Source organism: Saccopteryx bilineata, chromosome 3 (genome assembly GCF_036850765.1).
Source record: "Saccopteryx bilineata isolate mSacBil1 chromosome 3, mSacBil1_pri_phased_curated, whole genome shotgun sequence".
In the NCBI taxonomy this organism is placed as follows: domain Eukaryota; kingdom Metazoa; phylum Chordata; class Mammalia; order Chiroptera; family Emballonuridae; genus Saccopteryx; species Saccopteryx bilineata.
In genome coordinates this window covers 85520781-85536214 of record NC_089492.1, presented here as the reverse complement: position 1 = coordinate 85536214, position 15434 = coordinate 85520781, and the positions used below count along the sequence as shown (strand labels likewise).

The 15434-nt window shown below is 49.3% G+C and overlaps 1 protein-coding gene across 1 annotated transcript; it reads right to left on the bottom strand.

The window, feature by feature from the left end:
• Positions 1-5541: 5541 nt before the first annotated feature.
• On the bottom strand, positions 5542-13870 carry TMEM214 (transmembrane protein 214). Its single transcript, XM_066266720.1, has 17 exons — positions 13659-13870; positions 12526-12725; positions 11817-11967; positions 11393-11527; positions 11076-11158; positions 10522-10627; positions 10330-10411; positions 9961-10062; positions 9473-9614; positions 8973-9064; positions 8642-8690; positions 8342-8455; positions 7996-8113; positions 7314-7410; positions 6959-7127; positions 6670-6815; positions 5542-6453 (listed from the first exon to the last, which is right to left on the bottom strand). The coding sequence occupies exons 1-17, from the start codon at positions 13801-13803 to the stop codon at positions 6327-6329; spliced, it is 2058 nt and encodes a 685-aa protein (XP_066122817.1). The 5' UTR covers positions 13804-13870; the 3' UTR covers positions 5542-6326.
• Between the last annotated feature and the right edge of the window lie 1564 nt (positions 13871-15434).

Sequence of the window (15434 nt, the reverse complement as noted above, 5' to 3'; positions counted from 1 at the left end):
AGGGAGGGGCCCGGAGAGGGTCCTTGGGCGGGGCCATGCCCACCCAGTCCCCGCCCCAACTCTGTTCACACCTTCACCTCTTTCCAGGGGCCTGTAAAGCCGGCCCACAGTCCTTTGCCCACCAGAAACTCCCGGGGTTTAAAAACAAAGAAAACAACCGAAAACCCAACTCTTCTGTGAAGCCTTGCTTCGCAGTCTGGCGGAGTGGGTGTGCGGGGAGACCTGGCTTCCATTTCCAGCTCTGGAGCCAACTGCCTGTGCAACCTGGAGTCGTGGGTCAGGTGGTGCCCCTCGCGTCTCCGACATTTTATGGGTTCTCGTAGGCTGAGCTTTAAATCCGCGGTCTCTGATGTCGTTGAGCACGACATGGCTTTGCGCCCACTCACAAAACAGGTTAACATTTTGGTGTAACTTTGTTCTGTTGCTCCAGATGCTACTACCATTGTGTCCCAGAGCGTTATCTTGGAATGTTGAGTACTCTTTCTTAGTCGGAGGAAGGGGAGGTCTGGGAAGTAGAACATATTTATGTTGCCTTTTTTTTTTTTTTTGAAATTCACATAGTAATTAACAAATTTTAAAGTACGAACAATTCAATGGCGTTTAATGCATTCACAATGTTGTGCAAAATACCAACTCTCTCTAGTTTCAAAACTGTTTTTGTTTAATCACCCACAACATGTACCCTTTAGCGATAGCTCTCCACTAGTCTGCTTTCTGTCTGTATGGATTTGAGTATATTATCTGGAGATTTCATAGACAAATCATAAAACATGTGACCTTTTGTTTCTGATTTCTTCCACTATGTTTTCAAGACTTATCCAAGTTGTAGCCTGTATCAGAGCTTCCTCCCTTTTCAAATGACTAAATACTATTCTCTATTTTTATCCATTCATCTGTTTTAATGGACATTTGCGCTATTTACACCTTTTGGTGTTTATGAATAATAAGTTTTATAAACATTTGTGTACAATTTCTGTGTGGATATATGTTTTTACTTATCTTGGTTATATGAATTGCTGGGTTTTATGTTAATTATATGTTTAACTCTTTGAGCAACTACCAAACTGTTTTCCCTGGTGTCCAAACCATTTTACATTCCCACCAGCAGTGTCAGAGGGTTCCAATTTCTCCACATCCTTGTCAACATTTATTTTCTGTATTTTCTATTATATTTTCTGTATTTCTATTATATTTATTGAGAGTATTTCAATAAATTAAGCTCAATTGATGAGCATTTTCTTATATTAAAGATTCTTTGGAATCATTTGAATAGCCATTTCCCATCCTTTGGTTTTACCACAATTTATTTAAATATTCATCTTATTATTGGACACAGTTTATATCTAAATTTTCAATACTGCTACAATAAATGTCCTGGAACATAAATCTTTGTCTATATTTCCATTTACTTTTCTATTCTCCAAAATATATGTATATATTGTTAATTTGGAACTTCACATAATTTTGAAAACTTGCAAAATGGCAGAATATATTTTTAGGAGTGGAATTAGTTAAAGTAGCATGAAACTTTTAAACCTTTTGATAAATATTACCAAGTTATTTCCCAAAAACATTAAAACAATTTTTATTATAGCAGAGTATATTATCACTTAAAAAATTCTTTGTTAATATGATATGCAAAAGTAAAGTGATATCTCATTTTATTTTTTAGATTTTATTCATTTTTTAGAGAGAGAGAGAGAAAGAGAGAGAGAGGAGCAAGAAGCATCAACTCCCATATGTACCTTGACCAGGCAAGCCCAGGGTTTTAAACCGGGGACCTCAGCATTCCAGGTCGGCATTTTATCCACTGTACCATGACAGGTCAGGCTCACTTTAAATTTGTACTTTTTAGCTAATGAAATGAACTTTTCTCAAGTCTATTGTTCACTTGCATTTGTCTTTTATCCATATTCTTATACTGTTTACTGCTTTTCTTATTAATTTGTAAGAGTTCTTGAACATTAAGGATGTGTTTATGAAAACCTCAATAAGGAAATGGAAGTCTTCATCAATACAGCAACTTGATCTAACATACATAGAACATTCCACTCAACAGCAGAACACACATTCTTCTCAAGGATACATGGAATATTCTCCAGGATAGCTCATGTTAGGCAGAAAGTCTCAACTTTAAAAAAGATTGAAGTAATACTTTAAAAAGTATGATTAATGTAAACTATGAACTTTGGATGACAGTGACATGTCAGTGTAAGCCAGTGGTCGGCAAACTCATTAGTCAACAGAGCCAAATATCAACAGTACAACAGATTGAAATTTGTGAGCCAAATTTTTTAAACTTAAACTATATAGGTAGGTACATTCCTTATCAAGGTAGCGCCCACACATGGTATTTTGTGGAAGAGCCACACTCAAGGGGCCAAAGAGCCACATGTGGCTCGCGAGCCACCGTTTGATGACCACCTACACCACTGGTGTAGGTTCACAGACGTTGACAATGGGAGAGGTTGTGCAACTGTAAGGACAAAAGGCTATGTATTTTTTGCTCAACTTTGATGTGAATTTAAAACTGCTCTGAAAAATAAAGTCCATCCAAAACTTAGTAACTTGTGTGCTAATACAGTAAAAAAAAATAAAAAAAATACCAAGGCACATCCAAATATGTGTCTGAATTCAGTTTTTTTTTATTCATAGGCAGAATATTCAATACCCATACCGAGTGAGGAAGCTCCCTTCCACCCCCAAATTTTGTCTTCTACCTCAAGTCTGGGGCAATGAAAATACCCAGTAAAATGGAATACCACATAGGGAAAAGCAAGGTCCTTTGTCCCCTCAAGCCCTTTTGGGAACAGAACCATGAAAAGTATGTAGAAAAATAATGGATCACTTTAAAAACGTTCACTTAAATTCAAACTCCTTTAGGAGAGATGACATATCAAAAGGCTGAGGTCATCCAGTCATTGAAATGTGTGTAATTGACAACTGGGTTATTCTGGAATAGAAAAGGGAAGGTATGTCCCTCTGTGGGAAACACTTCATCCCCAAGGTGGTGGCTTTGGAGAATGAACCAGCAAAGCCACAGGTGTGAGACCAGCAATATCATCTGCCAGGCAGGATTTTCTATCCATAGTAAGCCAGGCTGGCCTGTCAAGCTGGCCTGCTCTAAAGCTGAAGCTGTAGACTATCTACAAACAACCAGAGGAATCTGAAAACATACTGTAAGGCTTCGAAAAATGGAAAGAAATGTTTCACGAATCATGTGATATAATTTGCAGGTCCACACAATTTGTAATAAAGTTAGTAAGAAACTTTACTCTTCAGGTTTTTTTGTTGTTGTTGTTTCTTTTTGTTTGTTTTTTTACAGAGACAGAGAGAGTCAGAGAGAGGGATAGATAGGGACAGACAGATAGGAATGAAGAGAGATGAGAAGCATCGATCATTAGTTTTTTGTTGCAACACCTTAGTTGTTGTTCATTGATTGCTTTCTCATTTGTGCAATCAAGGGGGCTACAGCAGACCAAGTAACCCCTTGCTTGAGCCAGCAACCTTGGGTCCAAGCTGGTGAGCTTTTTTGCTCAAACCAGATGAACCCGCGCTCAACCTGGCAACCTCGGGGTCTCAAACCTGGGTCCTCTGCACCCCAGTTCAATGCTCATATCCGCTGCACCACTGCCTGGTTGGGCTACCCTTTAGTTTTATGGCAGGTTATCTATAGCAGTGGTCCCTAACCGCCGGGCCGCAGACCGGTACTGGTCCGTGGGCCATTTGGTACCGGACTGCAGAGAAAGAATAAATAACTTACATTATTTCCGTTTTATTTATATTTAAGTCTGAACGATGTTTTATTTTTAAAAAATGACCAGATTCCCTGTTACATCCGTCTAAGACTCACTCTTGAGGCTTGTCTCGGTCATGCGATACATTTATCCATCCCACCCTAAAGGCTGGTCTGTGAAAATATTTTCTGACATTAAACCGGTCCATGGCCCAAAAAAGTTTGGGGACCACTGATTTATAGAACTCCAGCTGTGAAAGTAAAGTTACAATGTCCAGATGTGACCCTTTGAAGTGTAAGTTGACTTCTAATGTTCCAGTAACACCAACAGTCATTGCTCCCCTGTCAGCACCAGAGTGAACTCTACCAGTGTACACTGGTTCAACTCACTGGCTCAGTTTGGATTTTGTTTGTTGACAGTTCTGCAAAAATGAAACCTCTGGTTGTCTGGTTTAGCTTTAATAGACAGCAGGTGCAGTGTTAGAGAGGCAAAATTCTGGGTAATTCCAATATTGAGTCAACCAGCTGTATCTATCAAGCAAAGCCAATTCAGGTGTCAGTGTCCTTGTAAGAGGCTGTGGAGACCTGAGTTAACCTAGACTGAAGAGAAATGTTGCACCCCAGGATTATATGTCAGAAATTAAATGAACCCAAGGTATAGTACATACATTAGAAACCAATGAAGCACTTGTGAGTGGCATTCTGAGTTGCTGGATTCAAAGAACTCAGCCCAAGCAGCCTTGGCTGGACTCGATGTCACTGTAAGCTAGTGTCATCACTTTATCCTTTACCGCTGTCAACCCAGGATCATACCAGCCCCTTCTACTTGCCTTGACTACAGGCCAGTTCCGAAGCTTCACTATTCCTAAGAATTGAACCCATTTGTTTCTCTTTTTGGGGTCCTTTTATACTCAATCCTCCACCCCTCTGACCCAGGCCCCTCCTGGTTTCCTAGACAGTCATCCTATGAGTGTCTCTATTTTGCTTAATTCATTTTGTTCGTTAGATTCCACTCCCATTTGTTTCTGATTGGTGAGGAAGAACTGAGGAAACAGAACATATCTTGGTGCCCTTGGACAGTCCTGCTTAACGTCCTCGACCTTGCTCTTTGACAAGCAGGGTTTCTCATTTCTGTGCAAAATGGTCGCGACTAACTGCTACTAGGAGAGAGGGGGGTTCTGCCCAATGTGGGCTATTAAATTCCTAAGAGATTACATTCTAACATGGAAAGGGAACCAAAATGTGAGTGGGCAGCGCACCCCTAGTACTGCTTATGTTTTGAAACATTCAAGAAACTTGAGATGAGGACTGAAAACCTGTGTTGTTATGACATCTAGTCTCAAGTCAAAAATTAAAAGGGACTTTGGTGATAAATCCTTGATCCTATCTCTTGGAGTTCTAAATCTTTCATGCACTGTCTTAGAAAACAAACCAATTAATAAATTAAGGTCCTGGCAAGGAAGAAGACACCCCCTGGTTGCTGGCCAAGACTTCCCTTAGGAGACTCTTCCTTGCTTTTCCAAGCGTAAAATATGTAAGCTGTCAAGGCAAATCCCAATTGGAACATGAATCATAGTGACAAGTGAGATAAAATGACTAGGGAGCAAGAAGCATGTCTACAACCCTCAACAGGCCAAAGTTTAGAATGACAGGTGTGGTCTTCCCTTGCCAGACCCCAATTACTGCCAGTACCTACAACCCCTAGGAGGGCAGGGGGCCAAAGGGGAATATGCAGGTGCCCATATTTTCTCCAGTCCACAACTATGGGAATTCCTTTATGAGGATGCAGAAAAAAAAGCTAGAAATCATATCTGTGTCCTTTATTCCACCTACTAGGCACATCCAGGAGCCATATGCTGAATTCTGTCTCAACAGGCTGCTGGAAGGTTTCCTGGGCTCGACACACACAACTGGGCTCTGCTGTCCAGACAGACGGTGCGGTGGACAGCAGAGAGAAACTGAACCTGGAGCCAACCCCCCACCCCCACCCCCGCTGTCCAGCACTGAAAGGGATGGTGAGGAAGTAGGATCCCGATGGAGGAGGCAGCAATGGGCCTTGAATGACCTAAGTTGGACATTTTGAAGTAAGAGGTTTTTCCACCCAGCCCTCCATGTTCGAGGGTAGAGGTGGAGCTACTGTTCCCCGCTGTGGTGCTATATTCTTCCAGAAGTCCCTTTCCTTTTCCTGCTGTGGTTAAGATTTGGGAGCAGAAATCATTCATCGAAGAATGCAGAAGCCACTTGCTGGAGTCCCACCTTTGGGGATGAGCTGTTTGGGGCTTCAGGAACGAGATGGAAAGCAGGAGACAGGAGAGACTAGAAAGGCTACCAGCCCACAGGTAGAGCCTGGGAGCCATGGGCAGTAGGGCCAGAGAAGTGTCTGGTGGATTCATGGGTGGGAAGCTGAGCTACCCCTGGGCTCAGTCACCACCAAAGATGGAAGAACCAGGGCAGAGGCACCTGGCCACTTGCCTAGAAGACAACTCAGGCGCCAAGTAAAAAAGACTCCACGCAGAACTTCCCCTATCTGCCCCCCAGCAGTCTCACATAGCCCATCTCAGACTGAACCCAGAGGCCAAGGAGGCAGGGCCTATTGCTGGGACATCATGGCAAGTGCCCAGTCCAAGAAAGCCACTGTGATGTCCCGTAGGCAGAGCCAGGTCCAGTGAGCAGCCTCTCTGAGCTGTGTCTTCACGCAGTCCCAAGTCACCTCACCTCTGGGAGGAAAACAGAACATAAGAGTGGGTTGGGAAGTAGTGGTGTGCGGCTGTGTCAAGTCACAAGGCTGCAACTCAGACCCACAACTGCAAACCAGAATGGCCAAGGGCTGAGCAAGGGACAGGGCAGAGCGAGACTGAATGGAGGAAAACCTTGTCCCTGGAGAAAGGGCATGCGGCCATCGGGGCTCCAGCAGCCCTGCATGTGGGTCTCACCTGCATGCCTTGTGGCAGTGCTCCTGGGCCTGGGCCAGGGCCTCGAGCAGCATGTGCCACGCTGGCCACAGCACGTTGTGGTAAAGAAACAGGAGCAACTCCCTCAGAGAATGGAGCAGCTGGTTCAGGGCATCAGGGAGCTGGAGCTGGACCGTGGAGAACAAAGGGGGTCAGAGTGCCTGGGAGTGCATCCGGGCCCTGAGCACCCAGTCCATGTGGGGCTGCACCTTCCCGAGGACTCAGCTCCGGGCAGACCAGCGCCTTCCTGACCTCCCTGCCTCCAGCTTACCCTCCGGGAGAGGCTGCTGAGGCTGTCACCAACATAGGCAAGGTGGGAAGCACAGTGGGCCGAGAGGGAGCTGGCTGTGGCATTGACATGGGTCCAGGCCAGCTGCAAGCTGGGCCTCAGCACAGCCAGCAGGTGAGAGCCCCAGGCCGGCAACGTCTCCCCTAGCCAGCTGTAGAAGATGGAAGGGAAGGGCTGAGTTTACTCAGGCAGCTCAGCCCCCCAAATGTGGTTAGGGGAAGGGAGCCTAGGAAAAGGAAAAGGAAAACCACAATCACTTCCCACTGACTGTCAAGGCCATCAGCGCCTTGAATGCCCAATCCTTCTCTCCCTCCTCCCCTGCCCAGGAGGTGCTAACCTGTAGCCTTGCAGGCTGTAGGAGTAGATCTTGGCACACGCTTGTTGGCCAGCAGGCAAGATACCAGATGACTGAAGCAACCGGCCAGAAAGGGAGGCTGAGTAAAGGGGGCTTCTGGTGAGCTGGGAGGGCAGGGGCAGGGAGTGGGCAGACCGACACTACAGGTTGCAGAGCCAGCCCAGTGAGGGAGGGGGCAGACCTCAGGGTGTTCACAGGGCTGCGGAGCACGCCTGGGGGGAGGGGATGCAAGCCCGAGTTGCTGAGCCCATTTCTCCTGCTGGGCCAGGTGAGCAGGAGCGGTGGGGGGGGGGGGGGGGGGGGGCAGGGGGGGCCTTGGACTTCGGCATCAGAAAGCTCTGGGTATGGCATCTACCCTTCTATTTACCAGCTGTGATCTTAAACTAATTGATGAATCTTTCTGAGCTTCAACTTCCTTAAGAGTTAAAAAGGAGATAATACCTACTTAAATGAGACCATGAATACGCAACACAAGCATTTCTACAGGGCAGAGCACTAGTCCTATCTGAAGTGGTAATGTCACAGCTGTGGACACAAAAACCTGTCCGGGCAGTGTTTGTTTCGCAGCATCAGGGCAAAGTGGTGTGTGCTAAGGACAGGGGTAGTACACCTAGCTCTATGCCCAACCCCATGCTGTCTCCCCTGCCTGCCAATCCCTGCTTACCTTGGAAAGAGCTGTGTGACCGGAAGTCGTGGCACAGGAGACCTACGGCAAAGATCAGCACCAACAGGAGCAGCTGTGTCCAGGGCAGTCTGAAGCCCCGAGTGCGCTGTAACAGACTCTAGGTGGAGACCAGGGAGCACTGGTCAGAAGGGTGAGGGGCCGGTGTGAACTCCTAAGGCAGGCCTCAAGGTAGGCCTTCCAGGGAGAGGGTTACGCCCTCACACTAGCCCAGAGGTAGTGGGGGGTCCAGGGACAGGTGGGACAGCAATGCGATACAAGCCCAAACCAGGGTGTGCCAAGACAGAGATGCAGAAGAGTGTGGGCTGGGGAGGGTGGGTGCCGACACCTTGCAGGCCACGTCACAGGCGATGACATCATGGTTATTATAGTTGCCTTTCCTTAGCAGCTCCTGGTTGGTAAGCTTGAAGGATTGAATGGTTTCTTGCAAAGATTTCTGTGCCTAGGGGATAAGAAATGTCGGGTTGAGAGCATAAGATTTGGCCCATGAGGGAACCCTGAGCCTCCACCGGGTTCTCCATGGAATATACTAACAGAACACCTTCTCAGGGAAGGGGGGACAGTGGCTGGGGGTACGAACCCAGAACCCAGATGAGGCTCAGCCTGCCATGTCCTTCCAGCTTCTCACCTTCTTGGGAATCCGTTCCCAGGACCTGAGCAAATGCTCCAGAAGCAGGCTGTGGGGAAAGCACAACCCTTCCCAATCAGGCGGCCCACATGGCCCTTCCCATCCTCCACTAGGGCGGCTCAGCCTGAAAGTCCACACCCCCGGCCAGCAGAGGAGCAGCCTCCCAGAGGCCACCCAGCAACGTTCCCACTCAGCTAGCGAGGCATGAGCCCAAACAGCAGTAACAAGTGTTCCCCTTCTACTTCTAGGGCAGGGACAGGCTGGGAGACATACACTAAGGCTTCTCTCTGTGGGTGAGAGGTAGGTGACACCCCCCTCCCCCGCCACCTGCCTGGATTGTGACAGGTGCTTGGGGTACAGCTGCTTCCAGACACCGGCACTGAGGGGGTCCACCATCAGGCATTCAGTCAGGCTTCTCAGGAGCTGCACAGCAGACAGGAGAGAGACTGCTGGGAAACGGGACTGGGGAGGGGGAGAGTACTGAGAGCGATCCCCTTTCCTACGTGAGACCATGCATGCAGGCAGCACATGTGCCCAGACCCCATAAGTCTCAGAGGCTTTGTAGGGGGAGGCTGGGGTCCCAAGGTAGAAGAGCTCAAAGATCACTCATCTGCAAGTGGGAAGACATCAGAGCCCAGCCAGACCTGAACATGCCATCCTTTCAGCTCTGTTCTTCTGTGTGTGGGCATGAGGGAGTGAGCCGGAAGGCTGTCAGAGGGAGCTGAGGGATACTCAGGACACGGGTCCATGAAGGCAGGGCATTTGTCAGCAGATAGGGACCTTTGCAGCTGACCCCCAAAGGGAGAAAGGAGCCTCCCACCATTTCCTCACCTCTTTCTTCATCTCAGGAGGGCAGTTAGGGGAGGCTCTGGACAGGAAGGAGGGGAAGTAGGTATGCAGGGTAGATTCCGGCTTTGCCCCAAAGGCCAGCACCTTCAGTCGGGGGTAGAGCTGACACAGCTGTTCCTGCAGGCTGGGATGGGGGTGGGGGTGGGGAGGAGAGCCAGGCAAAGACTCTAAATGGAGTTGTGCACTGTGTCCCTTCTGCCTGCTTCCAAGTCCATACCCTGCCTGAGGAGGGAACTCTAAGCCCTTGTGATGGCTCTGGATCTTTTTAGATTCAGAGACTCCTTGGAAAATCTGATAGAAGTCATGGATCCTCTCCCTAGGAAAATGCCCACATGCCAATCCACCTGAGGGTCCAGATATATAATTTCATGGGGTTTGCTGATCCCTTGAACTTGCAGGTTGAGAATCTTAGATTTAGGGTGGCTGAAGAAGGGGCAGGAATATCTTGCCTGCTTCTAACCCCGCACTACCTGGGCGTCAGGGAGTTGTTGGGCATATAGGCAAAGTCCAGAAGTGGGAAGAAGTCTTTGGGGCCAATCATGCCAAAGCCCTTGGTGAGGTTGGGGTGCATCCTGTGGGGGAAGAACAAAACAGGTTGGTTGGGGACCACCACCTAGGCCATGATCCCAGCTAAGACCAACTTCTAGGAAAAAGGGCATAAATCCTAGCCCACACCTTACTCCTATGGTCCCCTCCCCTTCCTTCACCATCACATTCGGAGGTGGGAGGAAGTGATCCCGGTTTTCCTCACATCTACAGAGACCAGTATCCCAGCGACCCAGTTCACTCAGCCACTTGGAGACACCTGGGCCCTCCCCTGCCGTCCCCCCACTACTCACAGGAGCAGCCGATCCAGGTATGAAATGGCGAAGGGGGACAGGGACTTGATGCCCAGCACAGGCAGCATGATACCCAGCCATACTGTGGAGACAGGTCAGGGAGGAAGCCTCAGACTCAGACCCACCAGGGACACTACAGAGGTGCTTCCTGGCTCCAGGACCATCCTTCTCCCTTCCCCACTGCCTTGTTACCTTTCAGTCCCTCGGTGAGGTTGGCAAAACCTGCTTGGCCCAGGGCCCACATGATGGTCAGACACTTTGCTGGTCGATTCTGGTGGGACCTCAGCAGTTCCAGGAACTGAGGAGATCAGTGGGAGGGATAGGGCAAAGCATCAGGAGCACCCTCAATGCATCAGGAGCACCCCCAAAGCCAGGCAGGAAGAGAGCTCCTGAGAGGAGGGACAGGCCCAGCGACAGTGGAGCACTGTGGGAGTGGGTGCAGTGATTCAAAGCATTGGCTCTGGCACCAGACTGTGGCCTTCCCCCATACTTGCCACTTACTAGTTGACTGACTCTAGGAAAGTGACTGAACCCCTCTGTGGCTCAATTTTGTCATCTATAAAATGAGAATGGCAGCACCTGCCTCAAATACATACAAAGACACACAGTAAGTTGTAATAGTGTCCGCTATTATGACTGTTCTTACAGGGTCTTCTACTAGCCCTTGATTGAGTCCAGTAGTGTAGATTCTGCCCAGCCTCCCCAGTCCCAGCTTTGTGGTGTCCCTACCACCACTCTGAGCTCACCTTGCCCAGGTTCACTGTGGCAATCTTGGGCTTGTCTTGCAGAATGGCCTGGATACAGATACGGTAACCATGTAGTGACTCCCCTAGACAGATACATGTTCTTAGACCCACACACAGGCACCCCAACCCTGAAATCTCCCCATTGGCAGCTGTGAGCCCAGAACCCAGGCCACGGAGTCCTAACTTCCTCCTCCCCTTCCAAAAGTGTCAGGATTAGCATGTTTCTCTGCTGGAAACAACCCAGCCACTCTTAAAGCAGGAGAAAGGGACTAGGTCCTCAAGATGAGGCTGGGCTATCCCTCATGGGTCCCTCTCACCTGGAGTCTTATCCAGCTCTTGCAACATGGTGAACAGACAGTGGTCAAAAAAGAGGTCCAGAGACCCCGCTGCCTTTGCCAGCAGCCCTCGGATGATCCCACGCAGCTCCCGGCTCACCAGGCTATAGGGATAATCTGGGGCAATAAGACTCCACGTGAGTGCTGGGACCATCAGCTCTGGGCACACTAGTCTGCTCCCTGAGAATGGTGAATGGAGGCAGAGGTCCCCTGCACTAAGGCTGGCATCCGCCCTATCCCAAGACGGCCTAGAAACCTTCGTAGCCATGATGATTTAAGAGCAGCTTCACCCACATAAATCAGGACAGTGAGGGTCACTGCGGTCTATTACTAAGCAATGTGCTTATACACAGCCATTTCAGAATTTTCCTGAACTTGTCTGAGCTTGAGGAAGTAGAGAACTAACCGTGAGTATGCTGGCTTAGTGTGGGTTCACTTAGAGGTGCTTGGAGCTTGTAGTTGAGATAGCTGGCCAGGTCCTTCAACCATACGGATGGATTCCCAGAGAACACACTCTGGCTCTTGTCTAGTTCCTTCTGTAGAGCGGCCACGTCCAGCTGCCAGAGACACAGGCCCCCATGGTCAGCTGTGGGTGAGTTGTGAGTGTAGCAATATTGGGTAGAGGTGGGAAAATGGCTGAAATGGTGGTGGTAGGAAGAACAAAGGATTTCTGCTCTTAAACATAAATATGTGGAATGCCACAATTTTGCTGCATCCAGATCTTTAGAAAGTTTAGGAGAGTTGGAATTATGGATCTTAAGGCCCAGTACTCTTAGACCCTTCACATGTTCAAGGGTAAAAATAAAGACAAGATGCAAAACGAAAGATCACTGCTTCCATGGGGCGAGGCACCACAAGTAGTTTCTCTAACCTCTCCCTGGTAACTTTGGGTTTCAAGGCTCTTTTCTCACTAATCCATGTTTCCCTTATAAACTTATTTCCTTTTTATCCTAAGAGCCTTCCTTGGGGTTTCTGTTCTTCCCTGAATGCCTCCTCTCAACCAACAGTTTCCCAAATTCCACAGGTCCCTCAGCGTCCCCTCCCCTCCCACTCCTTTCATCTTCTCCACACCTCAAGTCCTGTTCCTTCCCCACCTAAAGCCTAGGCACACTCACAGCTTTCAGTGCCTCCTCCAGGCTGCGGAAGCGGCCCTGCTTCTGGCTTTGGTTGGTGAGGGTTGCCACCTTCTTAGTTTGCTTTTTGTTCGCGGGTTTCTTTGGCTCCACAGCAGGGGGTGGGACCTGCTCTTTATTCTGCTTCTTCATGATTTTCTCAAAACCCCGCTCATAAAGGGTGCTTGTCGTCTGGATGGGAGCTGAGGTGATAACAGGCAGAGAAAGGGGGGCCATCCTTGGATCATGAGGACCTTACAGAAATAGTGGTCCCTTCTCCCACAGCTGTCCCCTAATTCATCCCCCTAATTCATCTCCTGGTGTGTTGCTTAGGGAGCAGGCCAGGGAGCCCTTTTGGTTGCTTCTTTCTGTCATCACAGTTCAGGGGCTCTTTCACAGAGATGAGGCATTGATTAGTACAAGAGAGTATATGGGAACTAGCGAAGGGGTTGGACACAGAGCGCTGGCTTCTCTGGGGAGTGGTTACTAGTCTGAGAGGTCAGGATTTTTCCATCTTTGTTCTACCCCAGTTCCTCTTCGTTCAGATATGACAACTGCGTAATCAACAAGTGGCAAGCTTTCTCCACTCCTCCTCGAGACTTTGAGGAAACAGATGCCACACAGAATAAGACTTGGTGGGTGTCTAGAGTGTCCAGTGGGTCATTTCCCTCAGGCTGGGCCTGCTGTCCGTCCTCCCCTCCCCCCACCTGCTGGCTACTCAAGGAGGGGGCACCTTATAATGAAGCAGAATGCCTCTTCCTAGCTCTCCGACACCTGCTCAGCGAGGCCAGGCTAGGGCCTGCTAACAGCTGGTAGGGTGTGTGTGCGGTGAGCTCAGCGTCCGAGGACCGAATCCTAGTCCCCTCTAACAGGTGATTCTAGACAAGGCATCTGACTTCATTGGGCCTCAGTTTACTCAACTGCGAAGCCAGGACAGCAACCTGCCCTGCACTGTCTACCATTTGCGAGGTTCAAAAGAGACAAGGCGAGGGTAGCGCTCCCTGAATTAGGAGGCGCCGATCGGCAGGAGAGCTCGCGCCTGGAGGAGCCCGGGGTGTTCAGCTGCTCGGTACCCCCGGGAGGGGCAGGCCCGGGTCCGGGCGGCGGCGCGGGCGGCGGGCCGGGTGGGTACTCACGGGTCAGGTCGTATTTCCACATTCCGTTCGCCTCCCCGAGCGCCCGGCGGTCCACTCCGGAGCCTCGCCCATTGCCACCAGCCCCAGGGCGCCGCCCTTTCTTCACAACCTCCCAGCGCCCCCCACCCGCTGTCCTGGATGCCATGGCTGAGACCCTCCCGCCACTGTCAGTCGCCTTCCTGGGCTTTCCGGTCTGTGTGGACGCGCCGCGCTCTGCCACGTCTCCTCGCAGAACCTCGCGGCGCATGACGACACCGCAAGGCAGCCTGGGACTTGTAGTCTTTCGTTTTCCTAGCGGGGGGTCAGATGGGGGGGGGGGGGTCGGGGCACCTTCACAGCCCCAAACATCCAGGCAAAGGTGTTGAGACAGGATGCTATAACATTCAGTAAACTGTTATGGAGCACCTACTGTGTGAAGGCCGCAGCATCAGGTGACTTGGAAATTTAACTGTTGCAGTTTTTCTTTCTGGAAGTGCTAGAAGGTTGGGATGGAAATTGTTGTCTTCACCTCCAGGAAGAGTTTGTAGATTAAATGCTTCCCTTCCTTCTAGGACAGTGTTTGTATTCTGTTGCTAGTGATTAAACTTTGAGTTTACTGGGCTATAAAAGTCTCTTATGAAGGAACAAGGAAGAGGATGGAGCTTGAGGGAAGAGGCAGTTTTTGGAGGGTAGAGAGTGAAGAGTCCTGTTAGGAGGCAAAGTCTGTGGGTCTGGGACAGCCTGTGTTGGGTTTTCCCCTCCATACAATGGGAAAGAAATAGTTCCGGCTCTGACTGCACTGAGTTCCAAGCCCCAGATGTGGCAGGAAAGTGATCAAAGCAATTAACCTGAAGAACCACTCAAACAGGTTACTACTCAGACATTCACTAACCCTGGAGGGCCTCCATGCTTGTAGTATCATTGAGAAAACAAAGCTTGAAGCAACTCAGCAGGGGAAGATGAGGGAAGGTGAAATGAAAGTCACTTATCACAATTAAGGAAATGTGTTATTTTGTGTATACACCTACATTTGAGGATGAGATTCATACCTGCCATACTGAGATACAAGGCAGGCTAGCTCTTAAAATAAGAACTAATAGACCCTGGCTGGTTGGTTCAGTGGTAGAGTGTCCGCCCGGTGTGCAGGAGTCCCGGGCTCGATTCCCGGCCAGGGCACACAGGAGAAGCACCCATCTGCTTCTCCACCCTTCCCTCTCTCCTTCCTCTCTTTTTCTTCCCCTCCTGCAGCCAAGGCTCCACTGGAGCAAAGTTGGCCCAGGCGCTAAGGATGGCTCCATGGCCTTTGCCTCGGGTGCTAGAATGGCTCTGGCCACAACAGAGCAAGGCCCCAGATGGGCAGAGCATCACCCCCTGGTGGGCATGCCGGGTGGATCCCTGTCAGGCGCATGCAGGAGTCTGTCTGCTGGCCTCCTCACTTCTAACTTCAAAAAATACAAAAACTAATAGAGACCAAATTCCTAGATGATGGACAGCTTAGAGAGTGATGAATTAATTCCTTAGGAAGGAGATTAGAGAAGGCTTCCTGAAGGAGATGGCATTTGAGATGGGTTCTGAGAAATGGGGGACTTTTCATTGGTTGGGGGTCAGGACAGATGGAGAGCACAGGCAGGTTGTATGGTTTTATTGATTTAAGCAAAGGCCTGTAGGTGGGACAGTGCAGGGCAAGTAGTTTAATGCGAAGTAGTTTAGTGTGACAGTGCATAAGGGGGTTTTGGAGGTGATGAGATCTGAGCCCATAAGCCATGGGCTCATAAACCAAATTTAAACTTTATTCTC